General features: G+C 41.0%; 2 protein-coding genes across 4 annotated transcripts; one reads left to right on the forward strand and one right to left on the reverse strand.

Annotated features, from left to right (window-relative positions):
- Positions 1 to 179: 179 nt before the first annotated feature.
- On the reverse strand, positions 180 to 7,795 carry LOC123514797 (intraflagellar transport protein 56-like). 2 transcript variants are annotated; one of them, XM_045272981.1, is made up of 12 exons: positions 7,567 to 7,795; positions 7,141 to 7,263; positions 6,630 to 6,767; positions 6,097 to 6,294; positions 5,081 to 5,289; positions 3,924 to 4,116; positions 3,184 to 3,339; positions 2,550 to 2,660; positions 1,935 to 2,132; positions 1,571 to 1,679; positions 991 to 1,231; positions 180 to 646 (listed from the first exon to the last, which is right to left on the reverse strand). In XM_045272981.1, the coding sequence occupies exons 2-12, from the start codon at positions 7,141 to 7,143 to the stop codon at positions 535 to 537; spliced, it is 1,668 nt and encodes a 555-aa protein (XP_045128916.1). In that variant the 5' UTR covers positions 7,144 to 7,263; positions 7,567 to 7,795; the 3' UTR covers positions 180 to 534. The 2 variants fall into 2 exon arrangements, with proteins under 2 accessions (XP_045128916.1, XP_045128915.1); XM_045272980.1 differs by having other exon boundaries at positions 2,550 to 2,678.
- Positions 3,179 to 16,049, forward strand: LOC123514796 (intraflagellar transport protein 80 homolog). Of its 2 annotated transcripts, none has more exons than XM_045272978.1 (7): positions 3,179 to 3,316; positions 9,218 to 9,322; positions 9,559 to 9,722; positions 10,271 to 10,381; positions 12,455 to 12,633; positions 13,058 to 14,731; positions 14,812 to 16,049. In XM_045272978.1, exons 2-7 carry the CDS (start codon positions 9,228 to 9,230, stop codon positions 14,902 to 14,904), a joined length of 2,316 nt encoding a protein of 771 aa, XP_045128913.1. In that variant the 5' UTR covers positions 3,179 to 3,316; positions 9,218 to 9,227; the 3' UTR covers positions 14,905 to 16,049. The 2 variants fall into 2 exon arrangements, with proteins under 2 accessions (XP_045128913.1, XP_045128914.1); XM_045272979.1 differs by lacking the exon at positions 3,179 to 3,316 and adding an exon at positions 7,888 to 7,928.
- The last annotated feature ends 1,813 nt before the right edge of the window (positions 16,050 to 17,862 follow it).

Below are 17,862 nucleotides of genomic sequence, written 5' to 3' on the forward strand. Positions count from 1 at the left end.
CGTGAGAAAATACAGTTTCCCGCATTGTAGCATTGATAAGTGGGATAAACTGAGCAGTCATGTCGTTGACGCGGTGTGTGTCAATCAGATGAAAGAAAGATATGACAGGAATGGACAAGGAGACAGGACACAGAGAGCTTAGCTCAGGGCCTGTAATACACAAATAGGTAAATACACACACACACACACACACACACACACACACACACACACACACACACACACACACACACACACACACACACAGAAGAGAGTGGGACTGCTATCCTTGCCAGGCTATAAGCCAAGCCTTTGGCCTATGTCCCACACCACCTGGTGAACAGAGGCTGTAGTGCTGAAAGAGACAATTTGAAACTGTCTCCACATAACTTGGGATTTCAGGCTGAATCCTCTTGAGTCTCACCTGAGCTTCCTAACCACTAATTAGCTGTGCTGCTTTACACATACACATACGTATACATATCCTGCTGAGTACATGCTACATCATTCAATGTGTGCATGGTTGAAAAGTGAACAGAATGGGAGTTGCTGGTGCTACACTGGGATGTGGTTGTCCTTGGCCCACTTCTTGATGACCCTAATGATGCCCTCCACCTGCGGATTAGCTGTATTTCTCAGCAACTGCAGGATGTCACCCAGAGAGTCCCTGTGGATAGAGCAACAATGGTCAGCACGTGATTTCACTCAAGTGTATTCTTGAAAAAACTGGTACAAGGTTACCCACAAACTTGCTGCTGGTTTAACATATGGATAGCAGATCAAGTGGATCATGACAAAAACAACAACATTTGACCAAAATACTAATTTGTATTAAAGAAACCAAACAAAATGACTTCCTTTTACTTCTATGGGTATTTATGAACTTTACAGCTCATTGAGTCCTTTTTGTACTTTTTGGTGCCCTAGGCCAGTGCTTCTTTTTATATAATAAGAACATATATTACACACACCACATACACATACCAATCATACAAAAGGAACAAAACTCACTTGGGTTCTTTTCCAGCAATGATCATCTGGAACATGCCCACACATGCCCCACGCTTGCCCTCCCAATACTCTGGGTTGGGGTCCAGCCTCTCCAGCACGTCGAAGGCCCGTGCTGCATAATAGAACTGGCCCATCTTGTAGCAATCATTGGCAATCAGTTGCAGCAGACTGAATGCCTCTGCTGATGTCTCCATCTTGAGGTACAGTTCCCAGGCCAGTCTGGGCTTGCTGTTCATGATGTCTGAAGATTTATAATTTTAAGGGAAGACTTATGAGGGAAGTAGATGACTGGTATAATGGGTAAGGTCTCTTTATCAGTTTTTTTATTATTATTGCTTTAAAGATGTGTTCATATCTGCTCAGAAAATCATAAAACAAGGCCTCAAATACAAAAACTCAAATACAAAATAATGTTCTCTGGGAAATTACAATGGGTGACTGCAATAATGTGTAAGGCCTCTTATTGAGCTTTGAAATTATCATTATCCTAATGTAATCATATCTCCAATTTCATTTTCAAAGCTCAGAAAATTGTTTGAATAAGGTCTGTAACATAAATCAATATTCTTAGGAAACTCACAACATCTTGCCAGCCAGGATAGAAACACATAGTCATTCTTGATCTTCTCATTTTGAATTAAAAGAAAGACTTCCTCAGCCTCCTTGTAATCCCCCACTGCTGCCTTGGCCTGAGAAAGAAACAAAATGTTACCTTTATATTTTGTGTTTATATAGAAATAAAGAAAAGTCCTTGTTCTATGAGTTCCAAGAGTTTCCAAGGGATGGCATACCATCCTTTCATCCTTCAGTTGTACTGCTCACATATCTATCTGTACAGAACATCTATTCAAAGTTTCTGTTTCAGTATTGCCTTATATACTGTAATACTAATAACCTGCACACCTCTATTACAGGTGAGGCTGCCACATCATGCTTGAAGTTACCTGGGCGTAGTTAAAGTTGAAGGTGTCGTCATTGTAGAAATAAGACTTGATGGAGTTGAGGTAGAGGAGGACATCATCAAACTGCTTGAGGAGGAAGAAGCAAGAGGCCATGCACTGCCTGCCGGGGATGGTGTCACACTCAGAAGCGCTGCCACCGACCAGCTGGAAATACTGCTGTGCAATCTTCAGGTTCTCCCTCTGCAAAACCACAGTAGGTGCTAAGTCATCGTCTTCATCATCAATATCAATCTACTATATGACCATCATTTCTATACTGGCTAAATGAAAATAGTGTTATGCTACCTTCAGTTTATCTCTGCAAAACAAGAGTAAGCATTTTCCCATTCATTGAGAGAAAATCTTCCATATTATTGTTCTGTCATCCTATATATCTCTATACCTGGCCAGCACCACACACTTGTACACCAGATATAGTCTAGCACAGCTGGCTACATGCTTAGTCTTTTAAATAATTTTTTAGCTTAGAAAAGATGAACTTAACCTCTTATTCAATCTTTTTTTCTTTGTGTCTATGCAGATATTTTCCATGGTGCTCTGAATGGTATGAAAGGATGACCATGGCAGTACAAAGGTTACTCCACGAAAGCAACTCACAGATCCAGTTTCCTGTCCAATGGCAGCGTTGACAACTCCCTTGAGGATGTACTCCTGGGGTACAGTGGGCTCCAGGTCCTTGAGGAGAGTGTATGCCTCCTGCACCTCATCCTGCAGGGCACAACCAGTCTGTTATGATGAAGACAACACCACCGCAGTGCATGTGAGTGTGGGTGGATGGATGTTTGATGAAAGGGTGTTGTCATCATTGATTTAATTCATTGTATCTTCCCACATCAGGTGAGTCAAGGTGAAAATTATATACATTACAAACATTAAACCTTTTCCTTATACAGGACACTCAAAGTAGGATCTATTGCCAAATGTTATGGCTTGTGTTTAATTACTAATTTGGTCTTTATCTCCAGTGATTTTTCACCAGAAAACTTCATTCAATGCAAGGAATGGTGAAATCTTCCAAGTAGTACTTTAAGCTTTCAATGATTACAACTATTGTAAGCTCACATTTGGTTCAATACACTTAAAAGTATGAAAAGTAATGAAAGATAGAAATAATCAAGTAAACTTTCGTAAACAAAATTCCTTAAGTATCCCTCTAGTAATCCTCAATATGCTTACCTTCTTCCATTCAGCATCAGTGTGGAGCTTCAGGAAGACACCTGCTGCTACTCACCTGCTTGAGGTAGTAGATGACCAAGTTGAGTCGAGCCTCGGGAATGACGTCCACCAGTGGCGGTAGCACCTGCAGGGCACTCTCTCCCCCACGAAACACCACTAGGTTGTGGCGCACCAGGTCTTGGGCAAAGGTGAGTGGTGACGATGTGACATCCTGAATGCATTGAGTTATGTGAGAACCAGTATGCTCTTATGCATAAGTACAGTGTATGTACTGTAGCTTCTGAACTCTGAAACTCCCCACTTGTTTCTGTATGTTTTCTATTTTTACATGAACTGTTTCAAGAGGGAGGTTTCAAGACACTTCTCAAATTTAGATAATCATTTACAGATTATATCCTTTAGGACTGGCAACTTCAGTGGGCCTTTTCTTTTCATAGTATTTGTTGCCCTATGCTAGAGACCCTTTAACATAGAAAAGAAAATAAGGCATATATTTAAAATCACAATAACAAAGAGAGCATTAAGAAATAAAGACAATATATATTAAAGAAAGATAATAATCATATAGTAAACCTGAAAAATCAATAAACATGATCAATCCAAAAGAATTATTTAAATGAAATTGAAACCTTGTCAAATCAACAAACATGATAAAAAAAAGTCTCAGAAAAAAAAAATAATAAACACGACTAAAAGGCCCAATAGAAAACTTTACAAACCAGCAAAAATCATCACATCAAAGCCAAAACAAATAAAAAAAAAAAAAGTACAGGAAACCAGATAGTTAGGAAGCACCTGCAATGCCCTAAGTTCCTGCTCTGCTGCCTTTCCATTGTAGAGCCTGAAGTGGTTGCAGGCCTTGAGGTTGATGGCAATGGGGGAGTCAGGGTAGTGCTGTAGGTAGACGGCAAGCACCTCCTGGGACACATCATAGTAATCCAGCTTGTAGTAACACAGTGCCACGTAGACATTGAGGGCCAGGTATTCTCTGCAGGTGTAGTGAATGGTTACTGCACTGAAGATTGTGACATTGTAGAAAAAAAAGGGGAAATCTAGCCAAAGGTAACAAATATTATTAAACAAAAAGGCCCACTTAGATGCCAGCCCCCAAGCAGGTCCAAGAGAGTTAACCAAAAGAATGAGATAAATGTCTTGAAACTTTCTTCTTACATGAATTTTGATCATAGAAAGATGGAAGTACAGAAGCAGGTAGGGAGTTCCAGGGAAAAAAAAAGATGGAAAGAATGTGCAGCTGGTGACTGGGGAATTAAGAAGTGATACAGATGGTCATACTAGAAGATATGTAAGGAAGATTGAGCAAACTTAGCTATTGAAGAAGCAGGTGTTAGAATCATATGTTAGTACATAATATATGTATATGAAAGTATTGGCAGAGAAAGGTGTTCTTAGGATATGACGTAATGAGTGTGAAGCTGATGACTGGAGAATACAAAAAATACAGCTTCAATGGTATATTAAAAGAATGCAATGCAAGGAACATATCTAACAGTCAAGGAGACAGAGGCAGGTGTCAGAGGAATGAGATGTGTACCTAATGAGTTCTTGCAAAGTTTAGCTAACATCCAAAATGTTGAAATACATAAGAGTAACTGCATTTAACCAGATGTAACTCAAATACAACTTGGAAAGCAGGTGTAATAGCATGAAGATATGTGAGGAATTCTTGGTAGGGTTAGGTTAGAAGCTGAGATGTTGAAACATAGAAAAAGAACTTTAAATCAGGGGTTGTAGCTCAATCTATTTTGAAAGGAACGAAGACATGAAAATAGGGCAAAAGCATCAAAAGAAAAAAAAAAAAAAAAAAAAAAAAAAACTATAATTCAGTGGATGTAGCTTATGATTTAGTCTAGAAGGAACTGAAGACAAATGAGAACTGAGCAAATGGATCATTATCATATACCAATCCATACACTGCTGTCAACACCACCCACCTGTTGTCCAGCAGGATGCGCTTGTATATATCGATGGCCTCCTGGTAATGGGAGCGCAGGTAGTGAATGGAGGCCAGACTAAGCTGATCCTCAATCACGTCCTCCAGCTGCTGGTGGTGCATCATGAGCCTCTTCTCATCATTGAATTTGTGAGCCAGGTGGAAGAAAAGGCGGGTGCGCAGTGCTGACTTGGGGGCCTTCTCTGCTGCCTGGGGGGGTAGAGAGGGTTACTTTAAAGCACCTCACAGCAAGCTTATAACATAACATAAATAATAGGATAACAAAGGGCCACCAGGGCCCATCTAGGTTATTCTGTATCAGTCACACAGCGACCTCGTCATCAGTACTTAAATATACACAATCAGTACTTAGGGATATACAATTTGATTATATATATATATATATATATATATATATATATATATATATATATATATATATATATATATATATATATATATATTAGAGGAGGTAAACAAGATGGATGCAATAGTTGTGGGTGAATTTAGTGAGGGGCTATCAGACTAAATAATATGTTCCCACTAAAACACTCAAAGTTAGGATGACACATTATTAGTTTCACACATCTGTTCATGACACAGACACCCCTTGCTTTAAAATAAGCTAATGAATTCTGTAATCAATAATGATGACTATTGTTTTCTAATTGTGCATTTAACATCATAGGAAACAACTGTGGATACTACTTTGAAAAGCTCCACAACAAGAGATGAGTTGAAAGAGATCTTCAAAAAATTAAAGAGCTAAAATGAACCTGCCAAATAAGCATCAAACCTTGTAATCTTAAAAAATAAATGAGATCCTACCAGATAAATACTATAAAAAACATTGTGTCACATCACACACACTAAAACTCATATACTACAGCTCCAGTAAGAACAATATAGTGTACCATTATGTAGCAAAATCATACCACACATCACACTTTCATATCCGTACATTGTTCAGCTCTTGGTTGTATCTTGATAATGAAGTGACTCAGGATCCACACTCACCTCCTCTGCCTCAGGGTACATGCCCAAGTAGAAGTAGCAGCAGGCCAAGCTGATCCAGTTCTCTGGCGCTGGGTTCTTGTGGTTCACTGTCAGCTTCTGGAACTCCACCAGCGCTCGCTTGTAGTCCCCGAGGTGGAAGGCACAATAGCCAATCCACTGGTCAGTCTGCTCATTGGCATTACCACTGTTACGTTGAAACTGGGATGAAAAAAAAAAAAAAAATTGCTTTAGTGTTGGTCCTAGGAAGGAAATCAAGAGAACATGTAATCATAAGAAAATAAGGGAAACTGCAAGAAACCATCAAGCTGACATGCAGCAGTCCCTGTATAAAATATGCTTGCCATCAATAAAAGCAAAGAGTGGTTGTTTTGATGTGAGATTTAATAAGAAATGCTGTCACAAGCCACAAAACTATCTCTCTTAAACATGAAATAAATACTGTTTCTCCAAAGTGCTTGTTTCAAACTAAAAAACTTGCAAATAAACACATTTACAAACTACAACTTCGAACATAAAATACATAGATGCCACACCTCCAACAGAGTGATTGCCCCTGTAAAGTCTCTCTTCTTGAGGAAATCTTCAAGTTTTGGCAAAGCCTTCTTGTTAGTGCCAGCGCTGACTTGAGCGCCAGCATTGGAACCCAAAGCTGGTTTTGCACGTGACAGAATCTGGAATATATTTATACTGATTAGATATAAACATTAAGAGCCATGCACATCAAATATAAAAGATAAACACTATTTACAAAAAGTAAATTATTGTAAAGATTGAGAAATAACACTAATATCAATAAGTATGAAAAAGATATAAGGAAAACAAAAAGAATAGTAGAGAGTCACCTCCTTGTCCTCCAAAACTTTTTTTTTTTCTGATTTGTAAGGCTATAATAAGAATAACTAGCTCCTGAAGATGCTAGTTAAATAAAAGTGCAGAGAGAAAGATTATCACAATTTGAGGAAAAGGCTGCTTGTGATATGCTAAATCATCTCATTGAAAGTAGAAAATATAAGATAATAAAGAAGAAAATTCCTCCCCACCCACCATCTTGGGTGTTGGTGGAGACTCCCTGCGGGGAACACCTGTAGGATGAAGGTAGACCCTGGCCTCCCACAGCGGGGCAGCAGGGGGTGTGTCAGCTCACTGCTCACCCTCAAACACTGGAGACTGTGAATGAAATTTATTATTACTGTTGTTGTTGTTGTTATTATTATTTTACATTTTCATACTTCAGTACATCAGATTTTAAACACACACACACACACACACACACACAGAGAGAGAGAGAGAGAGAGAGAGAGAGAGAGAGAGAGAGAGAGAGAGAGATGAAATACATATAATGAAACCGTCTTGGAATATTCTTGATAACTGAGTAAGGATTGAAATGTTATGCCAGGAAGTAGCTGGTAGGACGACTCCCCGCGCAAAGTCTCCTCAGTGTTGCTTTAATCACTGGAAACACACACTGACCTCTACTCTCTCACGCCCCAGGGCTACATGTCTTGCTTGTGGCAGTGGCAGGTTCCTTTGAAGTGGCCTGGCGCTCCCTGGCTCCTCTCGCCCCCACGCGGCCCAGGAATGTTTGTTACTTCAGGTTGCCATGGTAACGAGAGTCAGGCAGGCAAAAAGCTCTTAAAATAAAGCTAAAATACCAAGATGTAAGCTTCAAAATAGTTTCTGATTATGTTTTGTGTTTTTATCTGACTGTGTGATTTAGTTATTAAGTGACTGGTAAGTAATGAAGAAAGAAAAGCATATAAATGTGTTCCCCCTCCTCACGTGGCTGTCGTGTTTGTTTACATTCCTGAGTGGTGAACGCGGGGCGGCGGGAGGTAGGGAAGCTGTCACCTGTCACCTGTTATCTTTTGTGTGTGTGTGTGTGGCTCTGGCTCTGGCTCTGGCTCTGGCGCTGCCTCCACAACGCCAGGTCAGGAGCCAGTAACGTCTGAATCAGTTAAACTAGGAGTCAAAGCCACGTTTTCCTTAAGTACTTACTCAACACCGTTCAGCCTTGGAATTCCCTGCCTCCCTCAAGTTTTTCTTTCTACTTTTACCGAGAACGTTTAATTTCAAGAAGAAATTTTTATGAAACACCCTTAAATTGAGGAAAATTTAGTGTTTACATGTAATACGATAATATAAAGTGGCGAAAAAAATGCCACCAACCTTCCTTTACCCTTAACAGGCATGGAGACCTGAGGAATGCAGGTTTTTCTGGTGGAGTAAGACGAAAACGAGTATTGTCTGCGGAATGAATGATTAGAATCATCTAAAACACAGCAGATTATGTAAAACATGTTAGTAAAGGTTAGTTTAGGTTTCAAGTTAAGTTAGATTGGACTATGTAAAGCATGATAGTGATTTTTTTTTTTTTTCCGAAGGTAAAGATTCATTTTCCAATATGAACTTAAATTTTTAATACATTGTTCATCACAATGATTGCAGAATGTGCTTTATGTGTATTTAAGTGATTCTGGTCATGTGTTTGTTGTGGCGAGGCAAATGGGCAAGCCTCTTAATGTGTGGCCCCTGTTCACCTAGCAGTAAATAGGTATGAGATGTAACTCGAGGGGTTGTGGCCTCGCTTTCCCGGTGTGTGGAGTGTGTTGTGGTCTCAGTCCTACCCGAAGATCGGTCTATGGGCTCTGAGCTCGCTCCGTAATGGAGAAGACTGGCTGGGTGACCAGCAGACGACCAAGGTGTTGTGTTTTTGATGATTCTGATGATTACTTCCTGGAAAATACTTGGTTTTGTTCAGGGGCGTCACTATGTTTTAAAAAAGGGGGATTTAGCCCCAGGAGATTCACAGGATGCAAGCATGCGAAGCATGTGAGCGAATAATTTTTGCACTTGCAAGATCTTTTCACTCAACTCTGGCACTGTATTAAAATTACACAACAAATGCCAAAGAAATCTAAATGGTTGAAACTGGAAATGGAAGAAAGCTATAGTCATCTTTGGTGAGCATGAGAGGACCCAAATACATAAGGACAGTGTTGCTGCATGATATTCTGCAACCTCAGTTTTATCTGGCATACAAGTATTAATCTCAGGAGAATAAGCTAAGGTTACCTCCATATTATTTGATACATATCAGCAATTTATGTTTATATATTTACAGTCTTGTGATAATGCGTTTCAAAACATCAATGCTGAATAAACCCAAGCACACTGACATTGTATCATGTGTGGGATGGATGTCACCTGATGAAGTGTATTCCTGTAGGTGAGTGTTGCTTTTTGATTATGTCTGGTAGTACTAGAAAATGTAGGTAAATGGTGGTGATGTAATTTAATGATGGACTATTAATGTAATGTTTTCTGATATGTATACTACTACTAAGAATGTGCATGTCTTACTAATGATGTTTATGTGTAACAGTGGGATGTCATTTTGAATGGTTTGCTTTTCATGATGGATGGTGTAGTGTGTGCATAGTGATGGTGTATGTTGTGTTGCAGTGATGACCAGCAACTCCTTCAGTGGAATCTGGTGTCCAATGAGACCACAAAGATTGCACAGTTCACCTCTTCTCTGTACCCCATTGACCTGCAGTGGCTTCCCAGGACAGCTGTGCAGAAAACCAAAGTTGGGTCAGAGGTATTTTTACTGACTGCATGTGATGGTAAGGCTTGGGATGTTGTGGTGTGCATGTATGTAATGTTATGTGAATCATGCAATAGTTAATAAATTTCAGTGGAATGGCAAGCAACTAACAGTTTCACGAAAGGACAGCCGAAGAACATATTAGGATAAGTCTGATAGCAATGATGCATGTTTGAGTGATGCTGGAGTAACAACAGATAGCAATGATTTGTGTTAGATGGTGCTGAACAGGGCATCTTTATGTTGTTGTTACTCTTGTTTTCTTGTTACAGCATTAGGAAACCAACAAGTTGATGTAACTCTCAATTTGGAGGACAGACTTAAGGTGTCATGGAAAGTCAAGTAATGAACAAAGAATTTTAGAACCACCTAACTATATTACCGATTCATCCACTGTCTTTGCATTTTTCTGAAATGCTCATTGTTTTGAGATGGAAGCTTAGAATTTTAGTTATCACATATAAGTAGATAAAAGTGAGATTGTGGGAAAACTGTATGAAATGGAAAAGTTATTGGAGGATAGTAAGGAATAAGAGTGTATGTACTTATAACTCATTATTTTTTCAGGAAAGTTTTACATAGTGAGCCGGAATGGTCGCATTGAGAAAACTGTGGAGGCTCACCGTGGGGCTGTGCTGGCAGGGCAATGGAGCCATGATGGGGCCGGACTTGTCACTGGTGTGTCCCTCCTCCATCCAGTGTGGCAGGAGCATCTTTTGTTTGTGTACACTAGAGATATGAGTGCTAGAGTTTTTTGTTATTCTGTTAATCCTTATTGTGTGTATTATTATTTTGAAGTCCTGTGTTTTACCTTTGATCTATCTTTTTTATATTCCTTTTGTTTTCTTTTAGAGTGTTGTTAAGAAATGAAACTCAGATGGATTTGATGCCCCATGTCTTGTGTAATGTGTACAGGCAACCCCCGCTTAACGAAGGTTCACACAACGAAATTTTGCTACAACGAAGATTTCCTTTTACAGTAATACTCCGCTTAACGAACGTTCGTTTAACGAATTTCCGATTTAACGTACTATATAAAGTTAGACCAAAAGTCCGCATAACGTACAACCACATCCGTTTTAGCAAATTTTCTGGGTTTGAATCTGCTGGGTGAGGGACCGAACGCGGCAGCTTCGCTGTGATTGGCTGGCTCCCCGCCTCTGTCTCTAGCGCTCCTGGAGCTGGATCCAAGATTCTTTAACAACGTCAGAGCAATCTCCTGCCGTGAAATGGTATCCATGAATGCTTGGAGAGACGGTGACAAGGTTGCTATCAGGTTGCTCTGAGGTTTCACTTTATGCATTACAAAACAATCCTTTCTTGGGGGCAAGGTTTGTAAAAAGCTAATAGAAATGTTGTTTTGTGAACATAAATGCGAGAATGTGAGAGAATTTGTACATAGCTCCTCTAACTTCCAATGACTCATATGACATCATAAAAGTAGTGGTACACCAGTGGTCCAATATGCTGCCAAATGTATAGCCCAGAACGCATCCCCCCCTATTTCCATTATTTCCTATGGGAAAATTACGTCCGCTTAACGAATTTTTGCTCTACGAACATCTTTGACACCCCCTATCCTGTTCGTTAAGCGGAGTATTACTGTACTACCATCTGGTCGTTTAATGAACACCAAACTTGCTTTAACAAAATTTTATCCAGGTAATTTTTTTCCAATTTTGAAAGCCCCGCCGTATTACGCAAGCCTTTTGAATACACCAGTGCCTCTCATGGACAAAATGCACACCATTCACTCCCCCTGTTCAAAACAATAACAGCATCAGCAGAAACTCGTTTTCCCTCACTCTACATGCCACCAAAACGCCCTGCAATGTTGCCTAGCGTTGCTAAGGAGACCAAGAAGTCTCTTACTCTCGAAGTGAAGCTGGATATTATTCACAGACACGAGAGAGGCAAGAAAACTAATAACATTGCTTCCCACCATGGCTTGACTCCATCTACTGTCTACCATTTTCAAGTCAGCAGACTCTATTAAGAAGGCTGGTGAGATCATATCTTCCTTGCAAGCTAAAAGAACCACCTGAACTCATGACTCTGCAATGGGTAAAATGGAAAGCCTTGTGGAAATGTGGTATATAAGTTTTGTATGCGGTACAATGATGTGCTTCTGTTTACATTCCACAGGTTGCCAGCTAGCGTATTTCCTGCTCCACTCTCCCTCCCTTCATAAATTTAAGATCATCAACATTATAAAGTTACTTACATACATATATTAGTGTACATTATAATGACTTAGTCTTAAATTAAACTGCTTAAATGTTTAACTTCATAATTTTTACTTTCATTAAACCTTTCACTGTACTGTGATGCACTCTTGCTTTCTTTGCTCTCAATGGAAGCTCAGTCAGGGGTCAAACATGTTATAATTGGTTTACTTAATGAAGTTTCGCTTAACGAAGGTTTTTTAGGAACGTAACCTCTTCGTTAAGCGGGGATTGCCTGTATATTATTTAGATTTAAGATGCTTTTTTGTTTCAAGGATTATGATATTTCAATATATCATAGTTTTGTACTGTTCTTGGTACATATATTGTTTTACATACTTGTATCATGTTTTGAAAAATTTCTTTCTGTGTATTCAAATCTGTTTACAGTAACATGTTTTGGTATTTTTGCAGATAAAAGCTCTCATAATCAATAGATTCCCTTGCTTATCTCCTTCATTAATATTAGTTTCCTTTCCCTCCCACACCACATCTGGTCCATGCAGTGAGATTTGTCCCATTGCAGCTGGTGAGGATGGGTTAGTGAAGATCTGGTCCCGCAGTGGCATGCTGAGGTCTACACTGGTCCAGGTGTCTGTGCCGGTGTATGGGGCAGCCTGGGCCCCTGATTCTGATGGGGTACTGTATACCACAGGCACCAACCTCATCATCAAGCCACTCGCCCCCAACTCAAAGCCTATACAGGTGAGAGGCAGCATAGGTATTAGATTAGAATGATTTGTTTCCATTTATGATTTATTTATTTATTGCAGCTATTTCTCTACTTATTTTTTTTACTGGTATCTTTGTATATATGTACTAACAAAGAACATACTTTATTATTGCTTTGTCAAAATATCTGCTATTGCTGAATAATAAAGGAAGTCACACTAGAAGTCATCTTTGCAACAGGGGCTGACAGAGCTAAGAGTGTGAGTGGTGTGTATATGAGTGTGTGGTGCTTTGTGTGGGATGCCCTATGTGGGATTGCCACTCTAACATAGATAAATAGATAAGGGTTGGTGGGTGATGGAAAGAAACTCAGGAGTAGCAGGAGTATTTTATTTCTCCAACGTTAGATAAACCAATTAATTGCTACATATTTAGATGTAACATGCTTGTCTCACAGTGGAAGGCACATGATGGGGTGATCCTGAAGGTGGCATGGAACCCCAACACTGGCCTCATCCTGTCAGGTGGCGAGGACACCAAATACCGTGTGTGGGACAACTTTGGCCGCCAGCTGTACACCTCCAGCCCACACCACCACCCCATCACCTCCCTTGCTTGGTCCCCCGATGGCCAGCTTTTTGCGGTGGGGTCCTTCAACACCCTCAGACTTTGTGACAAGGCTGGCTGGTGTCACTCCCTGGAGAAGCCCAGCACTGGCAGCATCTTCAATATTGCCTGGTCGAGTGATGGGACCCAATTTGCTGGGGCGTGTGGCAACGGGCAAGTCATATTCTCCCATATCATTGAGAAACACCTAGAATGGAAAAATTATGAGGCCACAGTGACCAGCCGGAAGAGCATTGCCCTACGTGACGTGACCAACGAGGCCTGGGAGAAACTGGAGATGAGGGACCGCATCATCAACGTGTCTTTGTCCTACGGCTACATGGTCATCATCACCTCCTCCCAGGGCTACATCTACTCCACACGGAACTGGAACACACCATTCATCTTCGATCTCAAAGAGTCCAACGTGAGCCTTATCATGCAAGCCGAACGCCACTTCCTGGTGGTGGACGGGGCTAATGTTTATGTCTACTCCTATGACGGCCGGGTGCTGTGTGCACCACGCTGGCCAGGCATGCGGACAGATGTGCTCAACAGCCGCACTGTCTCGCTCTCCAATGACACGCTGGCCATCAGGGACAAGAGTGACGAGAAGGTGGTGCATCTGTTTGACGCCACCACAGGCAAGGGCCTCAATGATGGCAAGGCTTGGTCCCACAAGCTGGAGATAGTGGAGGTGGCCCTGGACAAAGTTGGGACAGCTCACGAAAGGCGTATGGCCATTGTGGATCGAAACCGTGACCTCCTACTGGTGACCCTGCAGCGTGTGGGCACCATGAGCCGGGCGGTAAAGCTTGGCGGCATGGTGCAGTCCCTGTGCTGGAATGATGGGGCAAATATGCTAGCAGCACTGCAGGACTCCAAGTTTACTGTCTGGTTCTATCCTGCTGTGGTTTTTGTGGACCGTGACATGCTGCAGGCCACCGCCATGGAGCGTGATGCAGTGGAGTATGGCAAGAATGCGGTGGTTGACAGTTTCCTGGACTCTGTGGTGACTGTGAGGCGGGCAGATGGTAGCCTGGTCACTACAAGCATCACCCCATATCCTGCACTGCTCCACAACTACGTGACTGCCAAGCGCTGGGATGATGCAGTGAGGCTGGCCAGGTTTGTGAAGGATGATATTGTTTGGGCCTGTCTGGCAGCCATGGCCACTGCTCACAAGGAACTCATCACTGCTGAGGTGGCATATGCTGCGATAAACCAGGCTGAGAAGGTGCAGTACATTCGCTACATCAAGGAAATACCCATCAAGGAAGTACGAGTAGCTGAGATGGCCATGCTGGGAGGCCACATAGGAGATGCTGAGGCTACTTTAGTTCAGTCTGGCCTTCACTTCAGGGCCATAATGCTGAATCTCATGACATACAACTTTGAGCGAGCACTGCAGCTGGCCATCAGACACAAGACTCATGTGGATACAGTAGTTGCATACAGGAAGAGGTACCTGGCTCGCTTCAATAAGCCAGAAACCAGCAAAATTTTCCAGCAGTACGAAAAGCAGGTGAGGATTGCGAACAAGTGATACTAATGCATAGAAATGTGAGCAGTTCAGTGTTTATTCTAATTGTATTTTTTCCACAGGTGAATATAGACTGGAAGACAATTAATGAGAAGATTGCAATGGAGTACCAGAGGGAGAGGGAGAAGCCAACATCTCCACAAGCTAACTTATGAATGGTGAGGAATGCTGTCAGGAAGGGCATCTAGCTTTAAAACTGTCTGCCAAAGCCACAAATGGAATGAGCCAAAATATGGATGGTGATAGTAGTAGGTCGTCCTCCATAAACGACGCACAGATACATTGCCCTATCTCTGTGGCTGGACAAGGGCTATTGCACCAGGAGTAGGTGCTGGTAAAGAAGATAACTCACAGTGGGGTTAGAGCATGTCAGCTTAATATTGGGTCAATGATAGGTAGAGAACTGTCTGACCTTATGAGAATGAAGACAGGAGGTGTTTTATGTGAGCAAGAAACACAATGGAAAGGAAATAGAGGAAAAGAACTAGGTGATGGATAGGGAGGTAGTGGTGTTGCAGATAAGTTGGTGAGTGTGGGATTGGGCAGACGTCCATGCATAGATACGAATCCCACCACAAGCTGTCATGAAACTTTGTCATGTGTCGAGTGGTTTAAAGTTACCTACATGTCACCATGATACCTAGGTTCTAGGTTCAAGTGTAATTGTCTTACACCAAAGATGTGCTTGGGTGGTGATATGGGCCTTGATATGGGTATCACTATAAATAAAAATGCCTGTGCCACTAATGGGTGGAAGCTGGACAGCACCTCCCATACTCTTCAAGTTTACCTACAAGTGCTTTAGGCTATAACATTAAAAAAAAAAAAAAAAAAAAAAAAAAGCTTTATTACAGTGGAGCAAATGAACAAGGTAGCAATAGAGTTGGCATAATCTTGTCAATGACATCTTGTGGGTGTGTTTGGCAGCCATAGCCACTGCTCACAAGGACTGAATGGACTTGATGGAGATTAAATAAAGAGAGTACATAGACAGGTATAAGTACTTAGGATCCATAGTCAGTGCCAATGGAAGTATGGAAGAAGTGAAACATTGGATACAGACAGGGTGGAGCAACTGAAGAGGTGCCTTGGGAGTCCTGTGTGACAAGAGGACACCAATGAAATTGAAATTAAAATTCCACAAGACATTGTTAAGAGCAGCAATGCTATATGGAACAGAAATAGCAAGCATGAGGAAGGCTAAGAGCAATGCTATATGGAACAGAAATAGCAAGCATGAGGAAGACTAGGAAGATGATGAATGTTGCAGAAATGAGAATCTTAGCTGGATGTCTGGAGTTAAAAGAGAGGTTAGAATTAGGAATGAAATTATATAAAAGGGACAACAAAGTTAGAGATATCAAAGTACAAGAAGGGAGACTGGGATAGTTTGGACATTCATTGAGAAGGGACAAGGATCATGTTAGAAAGCAGGCTAAGGAGATGGAGGTTCAAGGTAGAAGGAGAAGGAAGAAACAGAGAAAGAGATAGAGAGAGTGCATGAGAGAAGATCTGAAGAAGGGAATTAATGAGAAGAAAGCACAAGATTGAAATAGGTAGATGGAGATAGCTCATCCAAAACAGCGAGCCCAAATAAAAATAGGTTTAAGCTGGGAAGAATGGTGGAGAATGCTTTGTTCTGATCCTCAGCTTTGTTATTCCTGTTTGACATCTCTATTAGTGTAGCCAGTTTGAATCTCACAGCAGATGAAGTACTATACTGAAAGCTCTGATGTTACTATTAATATGTACATGTGGCAGCTTTTATGGATAGTATATTTTCTCAGGTTCCATACAAGCTTCATTTTGTCGGCCTTGTTCATGTAGTAGCAGCTCATTACGATGCATCTGTGAGTTAGAGACAGTTTTTAGTTCTTGGGTCCAAAGCATTTAGGGGTGAAGAGCTGTATGGAAGGGACCTTTGTGTCTTGTAGCCTGTGATAAAGTGAGAGCTGTGTGTGTAATTTTTTCACCACGGTTGCCTGCTGGTCACCCAGCCAGTCTTCCCCATTACGGAGCGAGCTCAGAGCTCATAGACCAATCTTCGGGTAGGACTGAGACCACAACACACTCCACACAATGGAAAAGTGAGGCCACAACCCCTCAAGTTACATCCCGTATCTATTTACTGCTAGGTGAACAGGGGCCACACATTAAGAGGCTTGCCCATTTACCTTGGCACGCCAGGACTCGAACCCGGCCTTCTTGATTGTGAGTCGAGCGTGCTAACCACTTCACTACACGGTGTGTGTGTGTGTGTGTGTGTGTGTGTGTGTGTGTGTGTGTGTGTGTGTGTGTGTTTCTGTTACCTGTATTAAGAAAGAATTTTAACTATAACTTACAATAATAAGTCTACTCATGTATGTTGTGCAGGAACTATTCTAGTCACATTATTGTCCTCAAAACTCATTCACATTCTAGTTCTTAGCATAGCCATTAACCCCTTCAATACTGGGACACATTGAGATATGTGTACGATTAGACCATTTTATTTACTTTAGGAAGGGTCTATGGAGGTCAGATGATTAATGGCCAGAGTCTTCACTATATTTAATCCCACATAGATTTCTGAAGTTGTATAAAATTACCAAGTAGTAAGCAGAATTAATATGAAAATGCTTCATGGTACTGAAGGGGTTAAAGATTTATAACCTCTAAGAATCTCATGACACTGCATGGAATTGATCATTTGTGTAAAATTTAACATCACTAAATGCAAACCAATGGAAGGTGATGAAGGTGAAGATATTGGTTTATGTTATAGTACATATATTTGATTCATGCAATCTTGTTTTGTTTGGCGTAGAAAAGAGAGTCAGTCAAACTATATTCTTTAATAAATCACAGTGCCTAAGACAGAGTGGAGTGCCTTCATTACAGGAGCTTTTGATCTGTATGAGTGTATCACTAAATATGACCATGTTATAAGATCAATGAAAGAGATGGACTATCATTATTTTTCATTGCATCCTGTGGGCACTCAATATTGGTAACCTGTAGAAAAAAGTGACCTGAATAAAGTAAAATCATGCAATATTGGGACTTTAATCAACCGTGTCCAGTCAGTGTATTAATACAGCCATTCCTGTTCATTTGCTTTTATTAAAGCATGA

Source organism: Portunus trituberculatus, chromosome 38 (assembly GCF_017591435.1).
Source record: "Portunus trituberculatus isolate SZX2019 chromosome 38, ASM1759143v1, whole genome shotgun sequence".
Taxonomy (NCBI): Eukaryota; Metazoa; Arthropoda; class Malacostraca; order Decapoda; family Portunidae; genus Portunus; species Portunus trituberculatus.